The 26305-nt window shown below is 37.0% G+C and overlaps 1 protein-coding gene across 3 annotated transcripts in view; it reads left to right on the forward strand.

Moving 5' to 3' along the window:
- CPA6 (carboxypeptidase A6) overlaps positions 1 to 26305 on the forward strand; it is a 522469-nt gene that overhangs the window by 473368 nt on the left and 22796 nt on the right. For all 3 annotated transcript variants that reach the window (XM_045455003.1, XM_045455001.1, XM_045455002.1), the window contains 2 exons: positions 3561 to 3671; positions 4147 to 4237. In XM_045455003.1, coding sequence (XP_045310959.1) covers positions 3561 to 3671; positions 4147 to 4237 — 202 coding nt within the window. The remainder of the gene's footprint in view (positions 1 to 3560; positions 3672 to 4146; positions 4238 to 26305) is intronic.

Here is a 26305-nt window from a genome sequence, read left to right on the forward strand (position 1 = left end):
TGATAAAAAGGGAGCTTTAGTTTTATCTGTAATATCTCAACTTCTTTTTAAAAGATTTAATAGGAGTGCCTGGGCAACTCAGTTAAGCATCCAACTGTTGGTTTTGGCTCAGGTCCTGATCTCACAGTTTGTAGGATCAATCCCCCACATTGGGCTCATGCTGACAGCACGGAGCCTCCTTAGGATTCTCTCTCTCCCTCTCTCTCTCTGCCCCTCCCCCACTCACATGCACACTGTCTCCCTCTCAAAACATATAAACTTTAAAAAAATAAAAAAGATTAAATATGGCAAAATGTAGTTGGTCACGTAGATGTAATATTCTCTGTTCTTTTTTTATTTGCTTAAAATGTAATTTTTAAGAAGGAAATTAGTATTCTTTTAAATACAAAAGCATGATGGGCACTTGCATTCAAAGAGGAGAAGGCAGAATAAGATGAGAAAGTTACCGTTCAGGTCTCTACCATAGTCTGGTGCTGAGGTGCTAACACGATCCATGCTTGGAAAAGGTGAGACTTCCCACATTTGGACTGAGACAAATGAGCTACAGTCCCCAGTGCTAGGCAGGGAGAGAGAGAAATTACCATGACTTTTCCTACACCTTCTTTCTTGCCTTGTTGCCTCAGTTCTCTCTCCTTTCATCTCTTCTCTCTTCTTCACTAGTGTGGCACAGAAACCACAGCTGCCTAACCTTATGGAAGGAATGTCGCTAACCACATAGCTCTGTCTCTGCCATCCCCAGCAGTAGACTTCCTCCAGGCATTGGGGAACTTCCATTAATTAGAGGAAATCAAAATTCTAGGATATGAACAATCATATACCAGGAATTTTCCTCTGGTTTGAGGCATTAGACAGTTAATAGAAATTCAAGCATGTATAAAAGTTCTACCAAAGCTATGTGGCCAAAAAATTATAATTGAGCCTTAAAGGAGAAGAGAAAATTGTATTAGCATTTGTCAACTTGTGTTAAGCCCCTAAATATTTAAATTATATTCAATAAAATTGTTTAACTTTTATATTCTTTTTTTTACCTTGTTTTATTTTTTATTCTTTTAAATTTACATCCAAATTAGTTAGCATATAGTGCAACAATGATTTCAGGAGTAGATTCCTTTGTGCCCCTTACCCATTTAGCCCATCTCTCCTCCCACAACCCCTCCCATAACCCTCAGTTTGTTCTCCATACTTATGAGTCTCTTCTGTTTTGTCCCACTTCCAGTTTTTATGTTATTTTTTCCCTTCCCTTATGTTCATCTGTTTTGTCTCTTAAAGTCCTCATATGAGTGAAGTCGTATGATTTTTGTCTTTCTCTGACTAATTTCACTTAGCATAATACCCTCCAGTTCCAACCACGTAGTTGCAAATGGCAAGATTTCATTCTTTTTGATTGCCAAGTAATACTGCATCGTCTATATATACCACTTTATCCATTCACCAATCAGTGGACATTTGGGCTCTTTCCATACTTTGAGTATTTTTGATAGCACTGCTATAAACATGGGGGTGCATGTGTCCCTTCGAACAGCACACCTGTATCCCTTGGATAAATACCTAGTAGTGCAATTGCTGGGCCGTAGGGTAGTTCTATTTTTAGTTTTTTGAGGAAACTCCACACTGTTTTCCAGAGGGGCTACACCAGTTTGCATTCCCATAACTCTTTTATTCCTAATCATATCCCTATATTCATTATTTCGAATATAGTGATAGTTTCTAATATTGGATTATTCTCTATGAACAGTATTCTTACTATATAAATGCAGATGCTGTTTATGATGGGTTCAGAAATCCTAACTATATGTAAAAAAAATTGAAGTTTTAAGTATTAAATTTTCTAAGGTAGTATATACATAATTTAAGAATTCTTATTTGACTTGTGTTTTTAATATGGTAAAAATTCAAACAATCCAAATAGATAAAATATTAAAGGTAATTCTCTTTCCCGTGAGTCCCTTCCCCAGAGGCAGCCATTTTCAAATTTCCTGTGTTTCTCTGAGATACATTATACATGAACAAATAGGCACCAAAAAGAATTGTTTTAAAAGTATTTCAAAATGTCTGTATTCTTAGCACATTCGGTTTTTTTGTTTGAAGCCAAACCTGTAGTCCAGAATCTTCAGACTTGGGGCCAGACACAATATAAGTAAAACCCAATCATAAGAGCAAGATTTCGAAACAGCCATGATAAAAATGATAGAAATGTTATAATGTTTATTAAACTTCTTATAGTGGGGCGTCTGGGTGGCTCACTCTGTTGAACATCCGACTTTGGCTCAGGTCATGATCTCATGGTTCATAGGCTCTGTGCTGACAACTCAGAGCCTACAGCCTGCTTCTGATTCTGTGTCTCCCTCTCTCTTTCTCTGTCCCCTCCCCCCACCCCACTCATGCTCTGTCACTCTCTCAAAAACATTTAAAAAAAATTTTTTTTAAATCAGGAGAGAACAGTGTCAGTGCAATAAATTTGAAGACTTGAGTCTGGTCCCAGTTAGACATAAACAATTAAGTGACATATATAAATAGCTTTTGTTATGAAATATCATGTAAGGACACCAAAATATTTGGGTAATTATTTTGTCCAAAATGGAATGTAATCTTTAAAAAAACTTATTATACAAAAGCATATCTGAATAATTGCTTTCTTCATCAGCCTAAAATTTAGCCAGTTCTGAAATACTGTTAGAGGCTACCCAATTAATCTGTTTAGCTACCTTTGCTAAAATGTATAAGTAACAAAAAGTTTGGGAGAAAAATCTCAATAAAGAATATATGATGTGGGTGTGGGATGGGTTAAACAGGTGATGGGGATTAAGGAAGGCACTTGTGATGAGTATCAGCTGTTGTATGAAAGTGTTGAATCATGGGGCACCTGGGTGGCTCAGTTCGTTAAGCATCAACTTTGGTTTAGGTCATGATCTCACTGTTCCCAAGTTTGAGCCTTGCATCAGGCTCTGTGCTGACAGCTCAGAGCCTAGAGCCTGTTTCAGATTCTGTGTCTCACTCTTTCTGCCCTTCCCCACTCACACTCTGTCTCTCTCTCTCTCTCTTTCTCTCTCTCAAAATTAAAAATTTTTTAAAAGTGTTGAATCACTGTATTGTACACCTAAAACTAATATCTCACTGTATGTTAGCTAACTAGAATTTAAATAAAAACTTTTTAAAAATAACAAAATTTTTTAATTAGAAAAAAAAGTATATGGTGTCACAGAGTATATACAGTTCAATTAGCTTATTTAAAAAAAATGTAATGTTTATTTATTTTTGAGAGAGACAGAGACAGAATGAGAGTGGGTTAGGGCAGAGAGGGAGGGAGACAAGGAATCCAAAGAAAGCTCCAGGTTCCAAGCTGTCAGCACAAAGCCTGACCCAGGGCTTGAAGTCATGAGCTATGAGATCATGACCTGAGCTGAAGTCAAACACTCAACTGACTGAGCCACCCAGGCATTCCTAGCTCATTACTTTTTAACCCAACATATTTGGTATTTCCCATGGGAGGATTTTCATATATTTTTTTAAATCTGTATTTGAGATCAGTTTGTAAGAAAAATATCACCTTTGTCTTTTAGGCTCTTCTAACATATAGGAGTGACCCAATCATGAGAAAAATGTTGAATCATCTGTATTTCTATATCATGCCTGTATTTAACGTTGATGGATACCACTTTAGCTGGACCAGTGTAAGTCGCTTTGCCTATCCAATTGAAAAGAGAAATGGAATAAATAGAAAACAGTCATAGAAGAGGAAGGAAGCTTGGTAGGCAGACAGCCTAATGATTCCAGAACTACAAAAGGGACCTCCACTCCCTCTCCCATCATAGAAACAACCTTCTGTTTATGTGTGTGTCTGTGCATAAGATTACACGTAAGTAAAGATTTCTCCTTCCAAAGAAATTGTGAAAAATCACTAGACTAGTCCAGCTTATTCAGTTTTGCCTGTGAAGAAATAGGCCAAGAGAAGCTAACAAGTGTGTGACAGAAATTGGAGCATGAACCTGGGTCTCTGTTGCTAATTCAGTCCTCTTTCTTCTCCCTGGATTTGTCTGTTCCCAAGGAACTCTCCCTGCAGTGCTGTGATTCATTCACAGCTACTAAATGTATGTGGATAGCCTTTTAAGTATTCTTTTCTGCACCTGTTTTCTTAATTGCATCTAGGATCGATTTTGGAGAAAAACAAGGTCAAGGAACTCAAGGTTTCGCTGCCGTGGAGTTGATGCCAATCGTAACTGGAAAGTGAAATGGTGCGGTAAGTTGGAAACTAACTGGGATTCAGATCCAGAGGTTTCTACAGCTTTCACTCTCAAAAATGATGAGCCCATTAGGATTCCAGTGTAAGGCTAATGTTTTTCTTTATGTGAATATCTAATAGAGAAAAACACAGATATACACATGGTAGCTATACTTTACAAAAGAAAAAGTGATTTTTATGCAAATATCAACAATTTAAATCTCTCAACCCAATCCTGAAAATTGAAACTTTAAACACAGATGTAAAAGCAGAAAACTGAGGAATATTTGACATTCAGAAACTAAAACAGAAACTGTGGTTTGTAATATAACTCTGGTTAAATGTTTTCATCCTTTCATTGAGAGAGTTACTCTGATCCTGACTTCATCTGTCTATGACAATCAAAACTACCAAATCCTTGTCTAGAATCTACCTATCATACGTCGATTGGTCACTCACATGGCAATTATATTTCTGCTACATTCCATGCTTCACTAATACGTTTCAAGAAAAGAGAGAATGTCATTTTAAGGAAGGAAACTTGCAAAATTCAGAAGCATGTAGGTACTACTAGAGAGGGGGAGAAGAGGGAGATAATTAGCCATAGCTAGTATAGAGGAGGCAAAACTTTACCTCTACTCACCTTGGGTTTTCAGCTGAAGCTCTTAAAAAGGCAGATTAGCAAGAGAAAAACAGTTTATTAACTTGTGCAGCATATGTCACATGGGAAAAAACCTCATGAAAGGTAACTGGAAGTGGCAACTTAGAACTCCAGCTTATATAGCATCTTCAGTAAATTTGTAGAGATGACAGGACGAAGGAAGCCCTTGGGCTTTGCAAAAGCAGCAAGCTGTAGGAAGGTAAATTTATGGGAGGCAACTAACGGAGTAGGGTTTATTGGCAGATTCTTGTGGTGCTGTCTCTGGGATGATAAGAGTCTGTCTCCAATGAAAGGAGAATTCATATCCTCTCTTTAGGCAGAAAAGAGCAAGGTAGAGAGCTTTCTCTGCATTCACTCCTGCTTAATTGCCTTTAGCTCAAAACAATTTGTATGTCAAAGTGGTGTACTTTGGGGTGTGACATTCTGGTTTCCTTCACTAGGAGAGAGGGAAAGGAAACATATTATCAAAAGGCAGTTGTAGGGGCATCTGACTGACTCAGTAAAGCACGTGACTCTTGATCTCAGGGTTGTAAGTTCGAACTCCAGGTTGGGCATGCAGCCTACTTTATTAAAAAAAAAAAAAAAAAGACAGTTGTAAAGAACTCTCCTTCCACAGAGTCCTTCCTTAGCTCCCTCAAATAATAGACCATTGTGTAACAGAAATTATTCTGTTAGTCCCTTAGAAGTGAGGCCTGTCCCCCCAAATTACTCATTCTATGATGCCTTGGGTTCTGCATTAGATACCACTCCTCCCATCCTACTCACATTAGACAGAGCAACTGGGCATGGTCTTAGACTCCTTCCACACATCCTCTCCAGGCAACCTCCCTTAATCAATTAAAATTGGCAATTAAGAGCATGACTCTAGAATATGACAGATATGGTTTGATTCTACCATTATTAACTCAATGATTAGGGTGATTTTTTTTACCCATCAATTTATAACAATAACACCTACCTCATAGCATTCTTACAGGAATTAAAGGAATTTACATATGTTTAATGCCTAATTCAGTCCTGGTTCCAAACAGAGATCTAATTATCAGTGACCTATCTCTTCTCCCCAAAACTGCAGAACAGTCAATTGACCTCTGAACCTCAGGACCATTGTTTGTTAAAGTACTTCTCTCCTTCAGGAGGATTTTGCTATGAAGAGCCATAAGGTAACCTTAAAAGTGTTCCCACTTATGAGAGAAGAAAAAACATCACATAAATACTATAAAATGGTATTATTGGTGGATGTTTCAATGAAAAAATTTTTTCTTCAATCTGGACTGAGACAAAAAGCTCTTTCACATTAACTCCCTAAGACCACTATTTAAAACAAACAAACAAACAAACTCTTTTTCCCCCCCTCTCTGATGTGACAGCTTTGCATGCTCATAACTGTGTCCTATTTCTTTTTTTTAAGTTTATGTATTTTGATAGAGAGCATGAGTAGGGGAGGGACAAAGAGAGGGGGCGGGAGAGAGAGAATCCCAAGCAGACTCTGTCCTGTCAGCACAAAACCCCACATGGGACCAGAACCCATAAGCCAAAATCAAGAGTCAGATGCTTAACCAACTGAGCCATTCAGGTGCCCCAAGTGTGTCCTATTTCATTAGTTGGCAGGTATCTGCATACATATGTATGTCGTACAAATAATGCCCACAGTCATCCCATCCGAGTGAGTGCACTAGATGGGTAGCTAAGCTCAGTTACACTAGCAGGCCAGCCAACTCTGCCTGTGTAAAGTTAGACTCTTGTTTATATCCAGTTACAAAAAAAGTGTCTTGCTTTCCATTGTTCTTTTTCCTTTACTCAGCTTGTTTCCTTCATACATATGCCTTGGTTGATTTCTTAGTTTTACCCACAGTCCTAACTAGAATTCCTTTGATTCTTCCCATTTTTGAATCATTATGATTCTTCCTGCGAGTCCACACTCCAAATGTACAAGGGGGTTATGTCAAATGTAAGTTGCAAAATGATATTGATAGATAGTTGTAAGTGATGTGGGGATGCAGACAGCCTGGCTGGGATCATCTCTTCCCCCAAGGTGTCCCAAGGGAATTCAACTGATGTGACAAGTAGGTAGATGTGATCTTCTTCCCTCACAGCATCAGAACCATTTCCCCACAGTTTTTTGCCTGGTCCAAGGAACAGTGAACCTCACTGAGGGAACCACTCTTAGGTCGAGAGTCTAGAAGTAAGTGAAGTCCCTAAATGAAGCTCCAAATAAACAATCACAGTATAAATGACATAAGAATGCCCAGGACTATTGAAAACACTATAGAGTCAACATTGAACTGACAAAAACAGCTGTTTCTTTCTCTTAAGCCCATGAGTCTCAAACTTAAAGAGTAGAACATGAAACTGCTTTTTACCATGAAAAATCTATTGACTCCCATATGACAGTGTTACACTTCAGTGCATTTAATGTAGAGTAGGCAGACAGCTGAGAGCATCCACATGGAAACAGGTACATCTTTTCAATACCTCATAGCTCCCCCTGCAGGCCTTCAGGCCATGAAATGAATATCATTGCTCTAAAAGTGGATCCAGCAAAGGGATTCAATTAGAGTAGTGGTAGGAACCAAGAATAAATACATAAATTTTATTCATTCATTTGCCAAAGTTAATTGAGCACATACTCTCTACTGGGCATTGTGGGTTTTTTCTCCTTCCTCTATGCACTCCTTATAGAGAATGTTGTGAGCACTACTTCCAAACTGGAATAAATCCAGAACAGAGGTAAAGGGTTTGGATGACATCCATACCTAAGCTTTTTCCCTGAGTAATTCAAGTGTTGCCTAAACATAAATTGCTATTAGGACAACCTACAGAATGGGAGAACGTATTTGCAAATGATATATCTAATAAGAACCTTTTATTTAGAATATTAAAGTAACTCTTACAACTCAAAAATAAACAACTCGGTTTTAAATGCACAGATGATTTGAACAGACATTTCTTTAAAGAAGATATACAAATGGGAAAAAGCACATAAAAAGATGCTCAACATCATTAGCCATCAGGAAAATGCACTTCAAGGTACCACGTCACACCCACTACAATGGCTATAATAAAAAAGATGGGCAATAACAAATGTTGGTAAGGGTATGGAAAAATTGGAATTCTAATACTTGCTGGTAGGCTTGTAAAATTATGTGGCCACTTTGGAAAACTGCTTAAAATCAGTCACATTTTAAATACAGAGTTACCCCATGACCTAGCAATTCCGCTTCTACATATATACCTAAGAGAAGTGAAAACATTCATCCATACAATGACGTGTACACAAATGTTTATAACAGCACTATTTATAATAGCCAAAAAGTGGAAACAGCTCAAATGTTTATCAAGCAATGAATAGTTAAGCATGGTATATCCATATAATGGAATATGATTTGGCCATAAAAAGAATAAGTACTGAAACATGCTGCAACATGGATAAAACTTAAAACATTGTAAGTGAGGTAACCCATTCACAAATAATATTATAGATTTTCTTTACATGAAATGTCTACAATAAGTAAATCTATAGCGACAAAGAGTAGATTAGTGATTGCCAAGGGCTAGGGAGAGAGGGGAATGAAAAGTGACTGCTGGGGCACCTGGGTGGCTCAGTTGATTGAGCATCCAACTCTTGATTTTGTCTTGGGTCATGATCCCAGGGTTGTGGGATCAAGCCCTGCATCAGGGCTTTGCATGTAGCCTGCTTGGGATTCTCTCTCTCTCCCTCTGACCCTTTCCTGCTCGCACATACATGCTCTTTCTCTCTAAAAATTAAAAAAAATAATAATAAAAAATTAAAAGACCAAGTGAGATCTATCCCAATAATGCAAAATTGGCTCAGAATTAGGGAATCTATTAATATAAGTTATTATGCTTAGTTGTGTTTCTTATAAAGAAAGTAAAGGTATAGAATCCTAGAGATTTAGAAATTTAGATCATATGGGGTTTGCTCACTGGTTTTTAATAATTGTTATTATTTATATTCTATTATGCCTAACATTTATTAATTTTTCACTATGAGCCAAGCATGTGCTAAGTGCTCAAGATTATTCTTTCATTGGTAGATGCTATTATTATCCCTATTTAACTGATGAAGAAACTAAAGTTCTAAGAAATTGGGAAACTCACTTTAGATTATACACACGTTGAGCCACAGTGAGAAGCCAAGTCTGACTGACTCCAGTGACCCCTGTTTTAAGCCATTACATCTGACCTTTTAGGGATCAGCTTGTCGTGAATGGTCATTTCACTTTGTTAAAAAGTTAAACAATGTGTGGTTGCAAAGGAATAGTTTAGGTATCAAAATAATAATAAGACTGGGACTATTTTAACCACAATTATGCAACAGAGACAACAGCGAAATTGGGAATATATAGTAAGAGAGGAGAAGAAGCTTCCCAGGTGCTATTTTTGATGTTGGGCCACTTCATACCATGCAGGTAGTTTGACTTTACATGTGATATCGAGTATATGATTATGAATTCTCCAGGAAGACATTTTCCTCCAGGTAGAACTTGGTATCTTCCCATGGAGGCAGACTTTTTTTGCAACTTTCATTGAAAGTGTTACCCTTTGAAGGTCCCAGGTGAATGCCTGGGACTCATTCCCCTTTCCTGCATATTAAAGATCCAAATCCTGATCCCCCGCCTTTACCACATGAATGAAACAAGACTCTGAGCCAACAGATACCCCAAGAACAGCTGCAGCTTTTGCTTCAGCTCTCATCATTCCAGCCCCCTCTTCATGTTTGTTCCCTTGGGAGTATTTTTCAGAACTCTCATGTGTATTTAAATTGATTTATTGAACATTCAGAGGGGTTTCTAGCAGGAGCTTTTATCACAGTGTCTGTCACAATTCTGTCATATTGCCAGAAAACCCAACTATCATTTTAGACGTTAACACAGTTGGAGTTAGTTTAGGTCTCAATTCTTGATGATGGTTTTAAGACCTTCTATCATTACTCTGATTCTCTGCAACAATCCTACCTGTACCTGCTCATATAGAACCAACCACACTACCAGGCAACTTACTTTCTTATTTGCTGACTCCTACAAGTAATCATACCACAAAAGCAGTACTATCACAGTTTCAAAATGAAAGTTTCAAAATAAAGTATGCAGTTTTAAGGTATTACTACCTCTTTTCCCAGATGTTCTTGTTTAAATACTTTCTGTAATAGTTCTTCTGATATTTAGGGAGGGCTGACAATGAATGCTAAAATGTGGGAAGAATTCTTTCTTACTGAATTTTCCGGTTTTGTTTTGTTTTTATTTTTCCTCTCAAATGTCATCACTTTGGTGAACTTGCTTTTGAGGGGAGTGTAGTTTATGTGAAATATTATATTAGTTTCATGTGTACAACATGGTGATTCAACATTTATATACATTACAAAGTGATCACCATAAGTCTGGCTACCATTGGTCACCATACAAAGTTGTTACAGCATTATTGACTATATGCCCTACGCTGTACATTACAACCTCATGACTTATTTATTTTCTACATGGAAGTTGGTACCTCTTAATTCCCTTCACCTTTTTCATCCATTTCCCCCCAGCCCCACCCCTTTCCCTCTGCCAGCAACCAGATTGTTCTCTATATCTGTGTGTCTGTTTCTGCTTTGTTTTGTTTGTTCATTTGTTTTGTTTTCTATATTCCAAATAGAAGTGAAGTCACACAGTATTTGTCTTCCCCTGACTTTTACTTCACTTAGCATAATACTCTCTAGCTCCATCCATGCTCTTACAAATGGCAAGATTTCATTCTTGTTTATGGCTGAGTAATAATTCATTATATATATGAATATACATACCACATCTTTATCCATTCATCTATCAATGGATATTTTGATTATTTCTGTACCTTACCTGTTGTAAATAGTGCTACAGTGAACATAGTGGTGCATGTATCTATTCAAATTAGTGTTTTCATTTTCTTCAGATAAATTCCCAAAATCAGAATTGCTGGATAACTGTGGTACTTCTGTTTTTAATTTTTTGAGGACCCCCATACTCTTTTCCATAGTGGCTATACCAATTTGCTTTCCCATCAGAGAGCACAAGGGTTCCATTTTTTTCTCTACATTCTGGCCAACACTTATTATTTCCTATCTTTTTGACAATATCCATTCTGACTGATGTGAGGTGATATCATATTACGGCTTTGATTTGTATTTCCCTCATGATTAAATGATGTTGAGTCACTTTTCATGTGCTTTTTGGCCATCTGTGTGTCTTCTTTGGATAAATGTCTATTCAGGTCCTCTGCCCATGTTTTTAATCAGATTTTTCTGGTACTGAGTTATGTCAGTTCTTTGTATATTTAGATATTAGCCTCTTCACAGATATATCTACAAATATCGTCTCCTATCCAGTAGGTTACCTTTTCATTTTGTTTATGGTTTCCTTCACTATGCAAAAGAATTTTATCTTGATATAGTCCCATACGCTTATTTTTGCTTCTGTTACCTTTGTCTACAGACAAATCCAAAAAACTATTGCTGAGACTAATGTCAAGACCTTACTGTCTACGTTTTCTTTTAGAAGTCTTATGGTTTCCAGTCTTATATTTAAGTCTTCAATCTATTTTGGAAGACAGCGATGCTCACCACTATCCCACCAATGCTGCACTCTTTAATCCATTTTGAGTTTATATGTGGTGCAAGAAAGCAGTTCATTCTTTTGCATATAGTTGTCCAGTTTTTCCAACAACATGTATTGGAGAAACTGTCTTTCTCCCGTTGTACATTTTGGCCTCCTCTGTCAAAGACTGATTGATAAGCATGGGTTTTTCTGAACTCTCTATTGTGTTGATCTATGTATCTTTTTTTTGTGCCAGTACCATACTGTTTTGATTACTATACCTTTGTAGTATAGTTTAAAATCAGGGAGATACTCTGGTTTGTCTTCAGATTGCATAAATCTTTCACCTTTTACTAAAATCAGGGAGCATGATTCTTTCAGCTTTGTTCTTTTTTCTCAAGATTCCTTTGGATATCCAGGGTCTTTTATGGTTCCATACAAATTTTAAAATTATTTGTTCTAGTTCTGCAAAAAAAGGTCATTGGAATTTTGACAGGAATTACACTAAATCGGTATATTGCCTTGAAAGGAATGGACATTTTACCAATGTTAATTCTTCTAATCCATGAGCATGGATTATCTTTTCATTTGTTTGTGATATCTTCGATATCTTTCTTTGGTGTCTTTATAGTTTTCAGAGTATAGGTCTTTTATTTCCTTGATTAAATTTTTCCTAGGTATTTTGTTCTTTTTGATGCAATTGTACATGGGAACATTTCCTTAATTTCTCTGATTGTTCATTATTAATGTATAGAAATGCTATTTTAGGTATGTTAATTTTTTATCCTGCATCCGTACTGAATCCATTTGTTCTAATCATTTTTAGAGGAGATTTTAGGGTTTTCTAAATATAGTATTATGGAACCTGCAAATATAGTGTTTTACTTCTTTTCCAATTTGGATGATTTTCATTCCTTTTGATTGTCAGATTGCTGTGGCTAGAATTTCAACTGGTATGTTAAATAAAAGTGCTAAAATTGGGCATCATTGTCTTGTTCCTGATCTTAGAGGAAACGCTTTCAGCTTTCCACCATTAAGTATAATGTTATCTCTGGATTTCTCATGTATGGATTGTATTTTTTGAGGTATGTTGCCACTACACCCACTTTGTTGAGAGTTTTTTATCATAAATGAATGTTTAATGTTATGAGATGGGTTTTCATCATCTATTGAGATAATTATGATTTTGTTTTGGTAAAGTTTATTTACTTTGAGAGAGAGAGAAAGAGGGGGAGGGGCAGAGAGAGAGAGAGAGAGAGAGAGAGAGAGAGAGAGAATCCCAAGCAGACTCCACACTGTCAGCACAGAGCCCAACACGGGGCTGAAACTCACGAACTGTGAGTTCATGACCTGAGCTGAAATCAATAGTTGGATGCCTAACCAACTGAGCCATCCAGGCACCCCAAGATAACCATGATTTTTATTCTTCATTTTGTTTATGGGGTATATCATGTTGATTGATTTGTGGATATTGAACCATCCTTGCATCCCTGTAATAAATTCCACTTAAACATAGTGTATGTTCCTTTTAATGTATTGTTGACTCTGGTTTGCTAATATTTTGTTGACAATTTTTGCATCTATGTTCATCAGGAATATTGGCCTATAATTTTCTTTTTTTGTCATGTATTTGTCTGATTTTGGCATCAGGGTAATGTTGGCCTCATAGAATGAGTTTGTATAGTTTCAATTTTTTGGAATAGTTTGAGAATAAATGTTAACTTTTCTTTAAAATTTGGTAGAATTCACCTGGTAGAAGCAGTCTGGTCCTGGACTTTTGTGTGTTGGGAGGGTTTTGACTACTGATTCAATTTCATGACTAGTAATTGGTTTGTTCACATTTTCTATTTCTTCCTGCTTCAGTCTTATAACACCATATAATTTTAGAAATTATATGGTTTTTATCCATCTCTTCTAGATTGTCCCATTTGTTGGTGTATAATTATTCTAGTAGCCTCTTCTCCCTTGTATTTCTATGATATTCATTGTGACTTCTCTTTCACTTCCAATTTTATTTATTTAGGCCCGCTTGTTTTTATGAGTCAGGCTAAAGTTTTATAAATTTTGTTTATCTTTTCAAAAAACTAGCTCTTAGTTTCATTGAATTTTTTCTGGTTTTTTTGTTTGTTTCTGTTTTATTTACTTCCACTCTATTAACTTTGAGGTTAGTTTCTTCTTTTTTTAGTTCTGTAGATGTAAATTTAGATTGTTTATTTGAGATTATTCTTGTTTCTTGGAGTATACCTGTGTCACTATAAACTTCCCTCTTAGAACTGCTTTTGTGGAGCACCTGGGTGGCTCAGTCAGTTGAGCATTCAACTTTGGCTCAGCCCCATGACCACGTGGGGCTTGCTGCTGTCAGCTCAGAGCCCACATCAGATCCTCTGTCCCTCTCTTTCTGCCCCTCTCCCACTTATGCTCTCTCAAAAATAAATGAAACATTTAAAAATTATAATTAATAAAAATAATTGCTTTTGTTTGCTCCATATATATTGGAACATTGTGTTTCTATTTTCATTTGTCCCCAGGTCTTTTTTTTTTTAATTTTTTCTGTGATTCCTTCATTGACCCATTGGTTGTTTAGTATCATGTTGTGTTATTTTCCAGTATTCCTCTTGTGAATGATTTCTACTTTCATACTACTGTGATCAGAAATGATGCTTGATACGATTTCAGTCTTCTTAAATTCATTGAGACCCATTTTGTAGACTAATATCAACTATCCTGGTGAGTGTTCTAATGTGAACTTGAAAATAATGTGTATCCCACTGTTTTTGGATAGAATGTTCCGTGTGTGTGTGTCCATCCATATATCCATCCAGTCTAATGTGTCATTTAAAGCCAATTTTCCTTATTTATTTTCTATTGGATGATCTATCCACTGACATAAGTATGGTATTAAAGTTTGCTGCTATTATACCCTATTGTCATTCTCTCTCTGTTAGTACTTGCTTTATGTATTTTGGTCCCCCTATGTTGAGTACATAGATATTTACAAGTGTTATCCCCTCTTGTTAAATTAATCTTGTTATTATTATGTAATGCCCTTCTTTGGCTCATATTACAACCTTTGTTTGAAAGTCTGTTTTGTCTGATATAAATATTGCTACCCCAGATTTTCACTTCCTTTTGCATGGGATATCTTTTTCCATTCTTTCACTTTCAGTCTGTATGTTTTTTAGGCCTGTAGTTAGTCTCTTATAGGCAGCACAGAAATGGGTCTTGTTTTTTAATGCATCCAGTTACTATATGCTTTTTGATTGGAGTATTTAGTCCATTTACATTTAAAGTCATTATTGACAAATACATATTTATTGTCATTTTGTTGCTTGGTTTCTGGTTGTTTTGGTAGTTCTTCTCTGTTCTTATTTTCCTCTCTTCCCTTGTGATTTGATGACTTTCTTTAATGTTATCTTTGGATTCCTTTATGTTTATTTTTTGTGTATCTATCATAGGTTTTTAACTTGTGATTACCATGGGATTCATATATAATATCCTCAGTCTATAGCAGTCTATTTTAAGCTGATGGTCACCTAAATTCAAACATATGCTAAAAACACTAAATTTTTACTCCCCCTTCCACATTTTGTGTATGTGACATAATATATTACACCTTTTTGGGTATCTCTTAACTCATTATCATAGATATAACCAATTCTGTCTTTTAACCTTCATACTAGCTTTATAAATGATTGATCTACTACCTTTACTATGTATGCTTTTTCTGGTGAAATTTTTCCTTTATTAATTTTCTTATTTCTAGTTATGGCTTTTCCCCCCATTTAAAGAAGTCCCTGTAACATTGCTTGTAAAGCCAATTTTAATGGTGATCAATGCCTTTCATTTTTGCTTGTCAGGGAAACTATTGTTCCTTCAATTCTGAGTGATAACCTTGTTGGATAGAGTATTCCCAGTTGTAAATTTTTTTCATTTCCACACTTTGACTATATTGTGTCACTCCCTTCTGGTCTGCAAAGTTTCTGCTGAAAATCAACTTATATTCTTGTGGGGTTTTCCTTGGACATAACTGGTTGTTTTTCACTTGCAGCTTTTATGATTCTTTATCTTTGATGTTTCACATTTTGATTCTAATATGTCTTGGTGTGGGTCTCTTTGGGCTCATTTTATTTGGGATTCTCTGTACTTTCTAGACTTGTATGTCTATTTTCTTTGCCATGTTATGGAAATTTTCAGCTATTATTTCTTCAAATGGATTTTCTCTCCCTCTTTCTCTTCTTCTAGGACTCTTATAATACAAACGTTATTATACTTGCTGTTGTCCCATAGGTATCTTAAACTATCATTTTTTTAATTCTTTTATCTTTCTGCTGGTCCAGTTGGGTGACTTCCACTATCCTGTCTTCCAAATTGCTGATCCATTCTACATCATCTAATCTGCTATTGATTGTCTTTACATATTTTTCATTTCAGTTACCGTTTTCTTCAGTTCTGATGTTTTCTTTTTTTACGTCTCCTATCTCTTAGTTGAATTTTTCACTGTGTCTGTCCATTATTCTCCTGAGTTTGGTGGGCATTTTTATAAAAATTACTTTGAACTCTTTATCTGGTAGATTGTTTTCCTCCATGTTGGTTAGCCTTTTTTCTGCAGTTTTGTCTTATTCTTTTATTTGGAACACATTCCTCTGTCTCCTCATTTTGCCAAACTCTCTGTTTTTATGTTTTAGGTAGATCAGTTACATCTCCCAGTCATGAAGGAGTGCCTTTAGGTAGAAGGTGTCCTAAAGGGCCCAGCTGTGCAACCCCCCTGTTCACTTAAGCCAGGTACTTCAAGGGTATTCCCTGTGTAGGCTGCATGCACCCTCCTGTTGTGGCTGGGCTGCATTTGTTATGAGCATGCTGGTGTGTGGGGCTGTCCCCTAGTGTGGCTGTCTGTGAGGTCCAGTCACAGTGGCTGTAGGTACACTGGTGTGTGTATGATTGGCCCCCAGGGCAGCTGGCTGTAAAGCTAGGTAGGCTGCCACAGCTGCAGGTGCATTGGTGGGTGGGGCAGGCCTCTGGCTATGTAGCTGTGAGATATGATCAGAACTGTTGCAGGTGCGCTAGTGTGTGGAGGCTGGCCCATCATCATGGAGGCTTCTTGGGAGGGGTACCGGTACTGACTAAGGCTGCCTGCTGAGTGTGGCAGGGCAGAGAGCCTCTTAGGGGAGCGCTGACCAGGCAGGTTGGGCAGGGTGAGTCTGCAATGGAAAACTGGGGTGGGGTGAGTGGTGCCAGTAGTAGATGGAGAGTGTCAAAAATGGTGCCCACCAGCACCAGGATAGCTAGGTGGGGGGAAAAAGGCATCCACGAGCACTTCCATCCCTGAAGAAAGTCGCAACATATCTCTGCCCTTCCCCAACACAGTCAATGAATCTCCTTTACATATAACCCATGAGCTCTTCAAACTGCTACCTTTGGGCTGAGCCTTGGAGTGAGATTGTGCACATGACATTTTAAAGCAGAATCTTAATTTCTTACTGTCCTTTGGCTCTCCTGGAAATAGGGCTCACTGGTTTTCAAAGCTAGACACTATGGGGGCTCATTTTCCTAATGCAGGTCCTCCAATCTGGGAGACAAATGTGGGGCTCAGACCCCCCATGTCTCAGGGAGGGCCTCTACAGTTGTGATATCTCTCCCATTTGCAGACCACTGGGTCAGAGGTGTGGGTCCCAACTAGACAGCATCTGCACCCCTCCTACCCACCTCAATGTTGCTTTTTCTTTATACCCTTAGTTATATAAAATATGTTCTGCTAGTCCTCAGGTTATCCTCAGAAAGGGGTTGTTCTATATGTAGTTATAGTTTTCAGGTTTCCATGGGAGAAGGTGAACTTGGGATTTTTCTGTCCCACTATCTTGATCCAGCTCTCTGTTGTTACTTCATATGTTTTATAAGTTTCTCTTATCATGAAATCTTTAGTGAGTGTCATGGATAGGCACTGTCCATCCATTCCAACCTCTTTCTAGAGACTTCCTGCACTGTTGAGACCACAAAGATAGACTGCATTTCCTAGACCCACTTAAAGATAGATCCCTATCTGAGTATGATTTAGGTTCTACACTTTTGGTGCCCTCATGTGAAACTTAGAATGTGGAAAGTAAGATGGAGGTCATTTTGTTGTGGCTTCTGTTGTTCCTGCTGTCTTGCACCATTGTGGAGGTCTGTGGTTTATCTGAGGCAGCTTCCCCATCTTGACTCTTACCTGAATGTACTGCTTCCTCCTCTTTGAAAAGGGAGGAGTCCTGGTAACCTGCATCATACCTCTTGAAGTCATCCAAGGTAGCTCAAACTAGAGTTTCTTTGCTGATGGTTCTGAAAGTCATGTAACACCTTATTGAAAAAAAAAAAATTAAACCAGCTTCAGCTTAAACTAGCTGAAGTGGATTCTGTGCCCTTTCATGAAACCCTGGCCAGCACAGGGTTTTCTAGTCATTTCATTTTCTAGTCCCCATCTATTACCTTGGCCAAAAATTCTATTATTTCATAAGCTTTTTCTGATATTCAGTGCAATTTTTCTTGTTCTGTGTTTTCATTTTTGGTACTACACCACCTTGTCATAGTCATTTACCATTCATACTATTTTGGTTTTTAAAATAATGTGCCTAACAGACATATTAGCGTATTATTTCTATTTCCTTAGTAATACTTGTATGAAGAAGGCACTGTCGATTCCTTTCAGTGCCCCTTTAACTCATCAACCTTAAACATGTTTTTGCAAACTTCCTTCTTTCTAGGATAGAGAATCAAAAAGCTAAACTGAAAATCCTTCTAAGACTTAGAACACAAAAAGCTCTTATCTTCTTCTCTTGCTGTTCAAACATATATTTTCCAGTTAATACACCCACTTAAAAGAGCTATTTTATCATTTGTGAATTTATCCTTACATCCTTTTTTTCTCTAATCTAGATATTGATTATATGCAAAACTCCACCTCCCTATTTTACCCTTCTCACTCCTGAAACAAGACCCACCCATGAGCTTTTGTAACCACAGATTAAATAATGTTTAGTACTGATAGTATGTACACACAAAACGATATATTTTTATTTCTGTTCTTGTGGGTAAATATATAAGAATTTGCATATGAGGGACAATATCTCAGTTTATTTATAACATCTATTCCAACATCATAAGTAAATACCTTTGTTGAGTTTTTAAAATGATCTTACAAACAAAATGTAAAAGCCATTTACAAATATTTTATTTTTTTGAAAGTCACTTAAGTAGCATATAAAAATGACATTTTTAAAGTGAGGCATGATGGAGGTGGCAGAATCACTCCCTCAGTTCCTGAGATACTGATTTTTTTCATTTGTACTGATTTTTTTTTTTTTAATGTTTGTTTATTTGTGAGAGAGAGACACAGAGCACAAGCAGGGGAGGGGCAGAGAGAGAGAGGGAGACACAGAATCAGAAGCAGGCTCCAGGCTCTGAGCTGTCAGCACAGAGCCCGACATGGGGCTCCAACCCACAAACCACAAGATCATGACCTGAGCCGAAGTCGGACGCTTAACCGACTGAACCACCCAGGTGCCCCTCATTTGTACTGATTTTTTAAGTCCAGTAATTTTATTGCATCTGTTTCACCAGGTAACCCTCCCATGCTGTTCCATCTTTAGGAGGCCTCTAGTCTTGCCTTGGGCATACATACAAGAAAGGTTTTTAAAGCTTTTATCTACTAATTCTTTTTCTACTATGCTGGTTGCTTTTTAGCATTATTTAATTTCTGAGCTCACCAAAAACAAACTACATCTCTCTGATAATTTTCCTCCAGCTGTATCATTTGCATTTGGCAAGTCATGTTATTTTTTTTCATAAATTTCATTTATATCTAGCTGCCTTGAATTTTTCAGTCCTCATTACTGTTTTTAACATCTCATAAGCATTATTGTATTATGTTCCTTATGGGTCACTAATGTTATTAAATATTTTCTTTGTTATCAGATTCTCAATTCCTTTCAATCCATATGCTTATTAATCCAAGCTCCTTTTGAAGTCACTTTTGTTATTAAAACAATCTTTTTTTTAAAAAAAAATGTGTTTAAACAATCTCTTCTAAATGCTATTCTTTTTTTTTTTTTTTTTTAATTTTTTTTTTTTTTCAACGTTTATTTATTTTTTGGGACAGAGAGAGACAGAGCATGAACGGGGGAGGGGCAGAGAGAGAGGGAGACACAGAATCGGAAACAGGCTCCAGGCTCTGAGCCATCAGCCCAGAGCCTGACGCGGGGCTCGAACTCACGGACCGCGAGATCGTGACCTGGCTGAAGTCGGACGCCCAACCGACTGCGCCACCCAGGCGCCCCTCTAAATGCTATTCTTACATGCAGAAATAGAAAAGCAATGATACTCTTTTTATCTACCACTTTCTGTAACTGTTTGAAAAGCTCTGTTATGCTCAATGATGATAGGAAACTCATGGGCAGTTACCTTGCCTTTATCCTGTCATTTCCCAAGTCACAGACAATCCTAGTGAACTGCAGCACCTGAGCAGTCCAGGAGAAGCTATTAGGTGCCTGGAAAATAACTTAGTCTGTTTGGGCTGCTATAACAAAACACCAAAGACTGGGTGTCCTGTAAAAACAAACGTTCATTTCTGGCCGTTCCAAAGGCTGGGAAGTCCAGGATCATGGCACCAATCGTTCTGGTGTCCAGTGAGGGCTTCCTGGTTCATCGATAACATCTCACTGTGTTCGTGCATAGTGGAAAGTGTTAGGGAGTTCTCTAGGATCTCCAGTCCCATTCATGAGGGCTCTACCTTTGTGATCTAACTACCTCCCAAAGGCCCCACCTCCTAATACCATCACATGGGGCATTAGTATTTCAACATATGAATTTGGAGAGGACACAAAAATTCAAACTGTAGCAATAACTAATACTAATGATGGCACTATTTTTAAGTTGTAAGAAAAACTTTTACAGTGTAAGAAAAAATGCCAAATACATTTTATATAGTTATCTCAAAAGTTATCAGATGCATGACTAAACTCATTCATTCATTTATTCGGTTACTATTTACTGAGCTGGTTATTGGGAAAACTGCATTAAACAAAACAAATTCAGGTTGTTATACATGCTGTGGAAAATATATAGTACTAAGTAAGTAATAGAGAGGGCCAGGGGTAGGTGTGGGTTAGGTGTTTTTAGGTGGCATAGGGAAGAACATTCTGATGATACGAGACTTGAGAGCAAAGGAGGTCTGAGGAAAGAGCAGGTAAAGGGAACAATTGTGTAAAGGCTCCAAATTGGAAGCATCTTTGATGTATCTAAGGAAGAGCAAGGAGGGCTATTTGTCTGGAGCCGAGTGAGGTAGGAAAGAGGAGCAGGAGATGAAGTCAGAGAAGTGGTCAGAAGCCAGATGTTACAGGTCCAGTGTTAAGAACTCTGGAGTTTGCTCTGAATGGCATGAGAATTTGAGTTGAGAGGTGACATGATCTAACTTTTTAAGACAACTATTCTGGCTACTTTGTATCAAAGGGATTGTTGAGGGCAGATATTTCTATTCAAATTACACTTTCCCATTTGAAAGCATTGCTTTCAAAATATAAAAAGTCTAACTTATAAATATTATTATCCACATCTTTAGACAACCTTTGCATAAACCATACCAAATTCTAAATGTAAATGTATCTTTATTGTATAAAGAACTAAGTTTTTTTTTATTTGATTCATACATCTTTTATTCTTCTTTTGGCAAACATCAGATAATATGAGCAAAACTATATTGCTCACTATAGTTACATACATTCTTTTTTGCTTTATATAAGTTGGTAAACATATGTAAGTGGATAAAATTCTTGGCTAAAGACGTATTCCAAAACCCTTATGTATACTTTTCTGAGTTAAGAGAAAAGAAAACTTACGAAACTTCCATTAGACCATAATCATACAGCAAACTAAATTAGCATATGCTGTTTTTAAATTAACATCTGCCATTTTTTAAAAACTTCAATTTTGGTTACAGCTAAAACGATTTTTATCTGATGTTTTATGAAAGAACAGAAGTTGACCACACAAATCTTACTCATAACCATATTGGCCATTTAAAAATAAAAAATAATAAAAATAAACCTATAATCAAGAAAATTCCACTTATTAGAAAAAATAGCTACCACAAGTTATTTTAAGTATATGGCATTTATAATAACTAGGTTGGTATTTGTTTTATTACTTCTTAATGCTTACCTCTTAATTTTAAAGTAACAGAGGGGCACCTGGGTGGCTCAGTTGGTTAAGTGTCTGACTTCAGCTCAGAGCATGATGATCTTGCAGTTTGTGAGTCTGAGCCCCACGTCAGGCTCTGTGCTGACAGCTCGGAGACTGGAGCCTGTTCCTGATTTTGGATGTCCCCCCTCTCTCTCTGCCCCTCCCCCATTCATGCTCGCTCACTCGCTCGCGCATGCGCGGGCACTCTCAAAAAAAATGAATAAACATTTAAAAAATTTAAAGGTTAAAGTAACAGATTACTTCATAATAAAGCGAAGCTAGCTAGCATTTTATAATTTAACTCTTTTATAAGTTTCAGACCCAAAATTTCAGATCAAGGATTACAAAACAGTCAGCCTTCAGAATATATAATGTTTAGCAGACAGAATGGTTTTTCATCTTTTGAATTAGAACACCTTCATGCAGTACTTACTAGCTCTACCTGACCACAGTCCCCACCAGCTTCCCACATTGTGACCAGCTGGGCATGTGAGACTGACACCATTTTTAATACTTAAAAACCCAATATTTACTTAAAAAAATTAGTTACAGCCATGGATCAAAAATTCAAATACTATAAGCTTGATGCTAAATCTTAATACATATTTCTAATTTGGGAATCAAACCAAAAAGGCTTCATTTTTATCATACGTGGAACTAAGTGTTTTTTAAAAGAAACCGCAGTAAAGGTAATCAACCATGCAAGAAAAATTTTGCAATAAATATAGCAGAAAGGTTTTACTATTTTTTTTTTTTAATTTTTTTCTAATGTTTATTTTTGAGACAGAGAGAGACAGAGCATGAGCAGGGGAGGGGCAGAGAGAGAGGGAGGCACAGAAACCGAAGCAGGCTCCAGGCTCTGAGCTGTCAGCACAGAGCCCGACACAGGGCGCGAACCCACAAACTGCGAGATCATGACCTGAGCCAAAGTCAGACGCTCAACCAACTGAGCCACCCAGGCATCCCAGGTTTTACTATTATTTTGATATAAACACTTCAGAATCAAACATTACATAATAAAAATAATTTTTAAGAGTCCACATAAAATGTGAAGAAAAACTCCCAGACTCTAGAAGTTAAAATTTTTTAAAGGTCATAATTTGGGGCGCCTGGGTGGCTCAGTCGGTTGGCGTCTGACTTCGGCTCAGGTCATGATCTCACGATCCGTGAGTTCGAGCCCCATGTCGGGCTCTGTGCTGACCGCTCAGAGCCTGGAGCCTGTTTCAGATTCTGTGTTTCCCTCTCTCTCTGACCCTCCCCTGTTCATGCTCGCTCTCTCTCTCTCTCTCTCTCTCTGTCTCAAAAATAAATAAACGTTAAAAAAAATTTTTTTAAGTCATAATTCATGAAAATAAACCAACATGATAAAATGGGGAACCTCCTAGTAATCAAAAACAATATTAAAAGAAGATAGCGTTTTATCTATTAAATTATTCCCCCAAATGCTTAATATGATAACCTAAGCAATGGTAACAGTAAAACTGGGACAGCGTGTTCTAATGGGGTGTTAGAAAGCAACCTGAACAGATACTTCAACAACACCGTTCATTCTGCCATTCATTCATTCAATAAAAAAATAAAAGAAAAGATAAGAAAGTACTGCATGCATTCTATTTCACACACTGTGTTAGGCACTTTAGAAGCAGAAACAGATCCAACAGACCTGTCCTTACAGGGTTTTAAATCATTGAGGTTAATTGCAACAACATCAATGGAACTGTTGTGCATTATGCTAAGCAAAGTAAGTCAGAGAAAGACAAATATCATATGATTTCACTCATGTGAAATTTAAGAAACAAAACAGATGAACATAAGGGAAGGGAAGCAAAAATAATATAAAAACAGAGAGGGAGACAAACCATAAGAGACTCTTCAATGCAAAGAACAAACTGAGGGTTGCTGCTGGGTGGTGGGAGGGGCGATAGGCTAAATGGGTGAGGGACATTAAGGAGGACACTTGTTGGGATGAGCACTGAGTGTTATATTAAGTGACAAGTCACTAAATTCTGTTCCTGAAATCATAATTACACTCTATGTTAACTAACTTGAATTTAAATTAAAAATAAATTTTAAAAAAAGTTCAATTCCAGAGTTTTCAAAAATTAAAAAAATAAATAAAATCATTGAGGTTAGAGAAGGTGAAGAGAAGAAAGAGGAAGGACAGGGAAGGGAAAGAAAAAAGTGAAAAAAAATTTTAAATATTACGTAGAAATGTATACAGTATAGACAAACATATAAATAGTCCAGTGGAGATATAAAGGAAGAAGGGGCCAATTCTACTCGATCAAGTCAGAAAAATCTTCATAGAAGAAATAATAGTAGATATAAATGTTAAAAAATATATTTGAAGGTACCTTCTTAGCACAGCGGGTCAGTCTCATAAAAAATGTATTTGTCTTTGGGTAGACCAAAGTAAGTAGCAGAAATGATTCAGAGTCAAGAGGACATTCCTGGTAGGGGAAACAGGTGTGTCCCTGAGAAAAATATGCAGCATGAAATAGAATGGGGTGTTGTGACAGTGGCAGGTGGCCCTGCATGGCTGCAAGGCAGGATGACTGGAAGGACTGGTGAGGGACGTGGCAGGAGAAGTTCCCAGAGCATAATCCAGTGCTGCGCTGACACGAATTTTATTCTAGAAGCCATGCCTGTCAAACTGAAGGTTATGTGTATGTGGAGTTACATCACAGAGAAAGTCACAAAAAGTCATAGCACACATATCAGTGTAATTTGAAGATTTCAAAAGGAAAATTATTTTATGTTAGAGCAAACAAATGCATAATTGAGTGGACCGAACAATTAACAATTTTATTTTTTAAATGAAGTTTATTTTTTAAATAATGTTTAAGGTAAAACAAAGATTTCAAAATGTTAAGGACTTAGAGTCTTTGTTGATTTTTCCTGTTAGGGGTATTTTGATGAAAAGTTTGACAAAGAGTAGATAATTGGGAGCCTTAAACAGAGGAATAATTGGAAGCTCTGAAAGCTGGGAAGAAAATAACTGGTCTCTGAGGATCACTTGAACACCAGTTTAGCCAAAGTTTAGTAAACTACAGCAGGACCATAATCCAGGAGGGACTAGCAAGGATGGGGAGGAAAAGCACACTAGAGAAATATGGAAACCGCAGCATTCACTTAGACCGCTGTGGGATGTAGCCAAGGAAGTTCAGAAGGAAAAGAGTAGGATGACTCTATTTCTGGTTAGAGTGACTGGTGGATAGAGGTGTCATCTACCAAGATTTGGCATCTAGTAAGAGGTTAGGATTTGGTGGAAAATAAGCGTCCAATTTTGAGGAGTGGATTTGAAGTGTTTGTAGAAATCTTGGGGAAGATGTGCAATAGGTAACCAGATATAGACTTGGAGTAATGAAAAGAGCCTTGTCTAAACATAGGAACTTGTGGGTCCTTAGCACATAGGGAGTAGTTGAAGTTACTGGGACAGATCAAATCGGTACACACTAACAGTCAAAATAGAGTCAGAGCAGAACTTTAAGCTGTGCATACCTTTGGGTATGAGCATCTCATTTTGAAAACATATTAAAAGGAAACAGAAAAAGACGCTGACCACAATGTAATCCATAATAATAAAATCTTGAGTACAATCCAAATGTTGAATCACAGGGCAGTGGTTAAATAGATTCATGTTTATTTGATGAATTTTAGGAAGCCATAAAAATAGGTAAGAGTTTAATTTAAAAATAGTAAAAAGCTTATAATACTGAGTCTAATTCAGGCTACATAATTTCTTCACTGTATATTCTATATATGATTATTGTATATGTGCATGTATCACACATGTATGATATATATACATTTATACACTAATACACAGGGGAAAAGACTGGGAAAAAATAGACAAAAATGCTAGAATTGGAGGATGAGTGTTTTTTCTTCTTTTAAATGTTTTCTAAACTTAATTATAGAATTCCACCTTGGGGTGGCTGGGTGGTGCAGTAGGTTAAGTGACCGACTCTTGATCTCAGCTCAGGTCATAATCTTGCAGTTCGTTGAGTTCGAGCCCTGTATCAGGCTCTGCGCTGATAGTGTGGAGCCTGCTTGGGATTCTGTCTCTGATTCTCTCTGACCCTCCCCCGCTCATGTGTTCTCTCTCTCTCAAAATAAATAGTCTTTAAAAAAAAAAAAGAGTTTAGAATTCCACTTTGAGGAACAAATTTACCTTTAATAGCGTGTATTCTGCTTTCATTTTTTCCTAATAGCTTACAAGTGGTTAGCCAAACGACTAATCATGTGATGTGATTCTTAAAAAGATGCATAATTAAGTGAATTTCAGAGATAAATACTATTTAAAATGTATGATCTTGTTGCCACTATGAGACTTTAAGTCAGGCCACCCTACTGTATCACTGAGAATTTAACAAAACTGCATATAGTCACAGGAGTCATTCAGTAAGTTTTTATCGAGCACCTAACATATGCAGGTACCCTGTTTGGATGCTACTTTGGAATGTGTCTTCAAATCGAAGAAATAGTTTGTAATTTTCTTCTTTAAATGTCTTTTTCTCTATCTATGTTTAAATGACACTTTAGATAAAAATACATTTTCTGACCATCTAACTTGGACCTATTGATATTCTTAAAAGACAGGAAGAATAAAAACGTGAAGGCTAGGGGCAAACAGGCAATATT

This window comes from Leopardus geoffroyi, chromosome C3 (genome assembly GCF_018350155.1).
Source record: "Leopardus geoffroyi isolate Oge1 chromosome C3, O.geoffroyi_Oge1_pat1.0, whole genome shotgun sequence".
In the NCBI taxonomy this organism is placed as follows: domain Eukaryota; kingdom Metazoa; phylum Chordata; class Mammalia; order Carnivora; family Felidae; genus Leopardus; species Leopardus geoffroyi.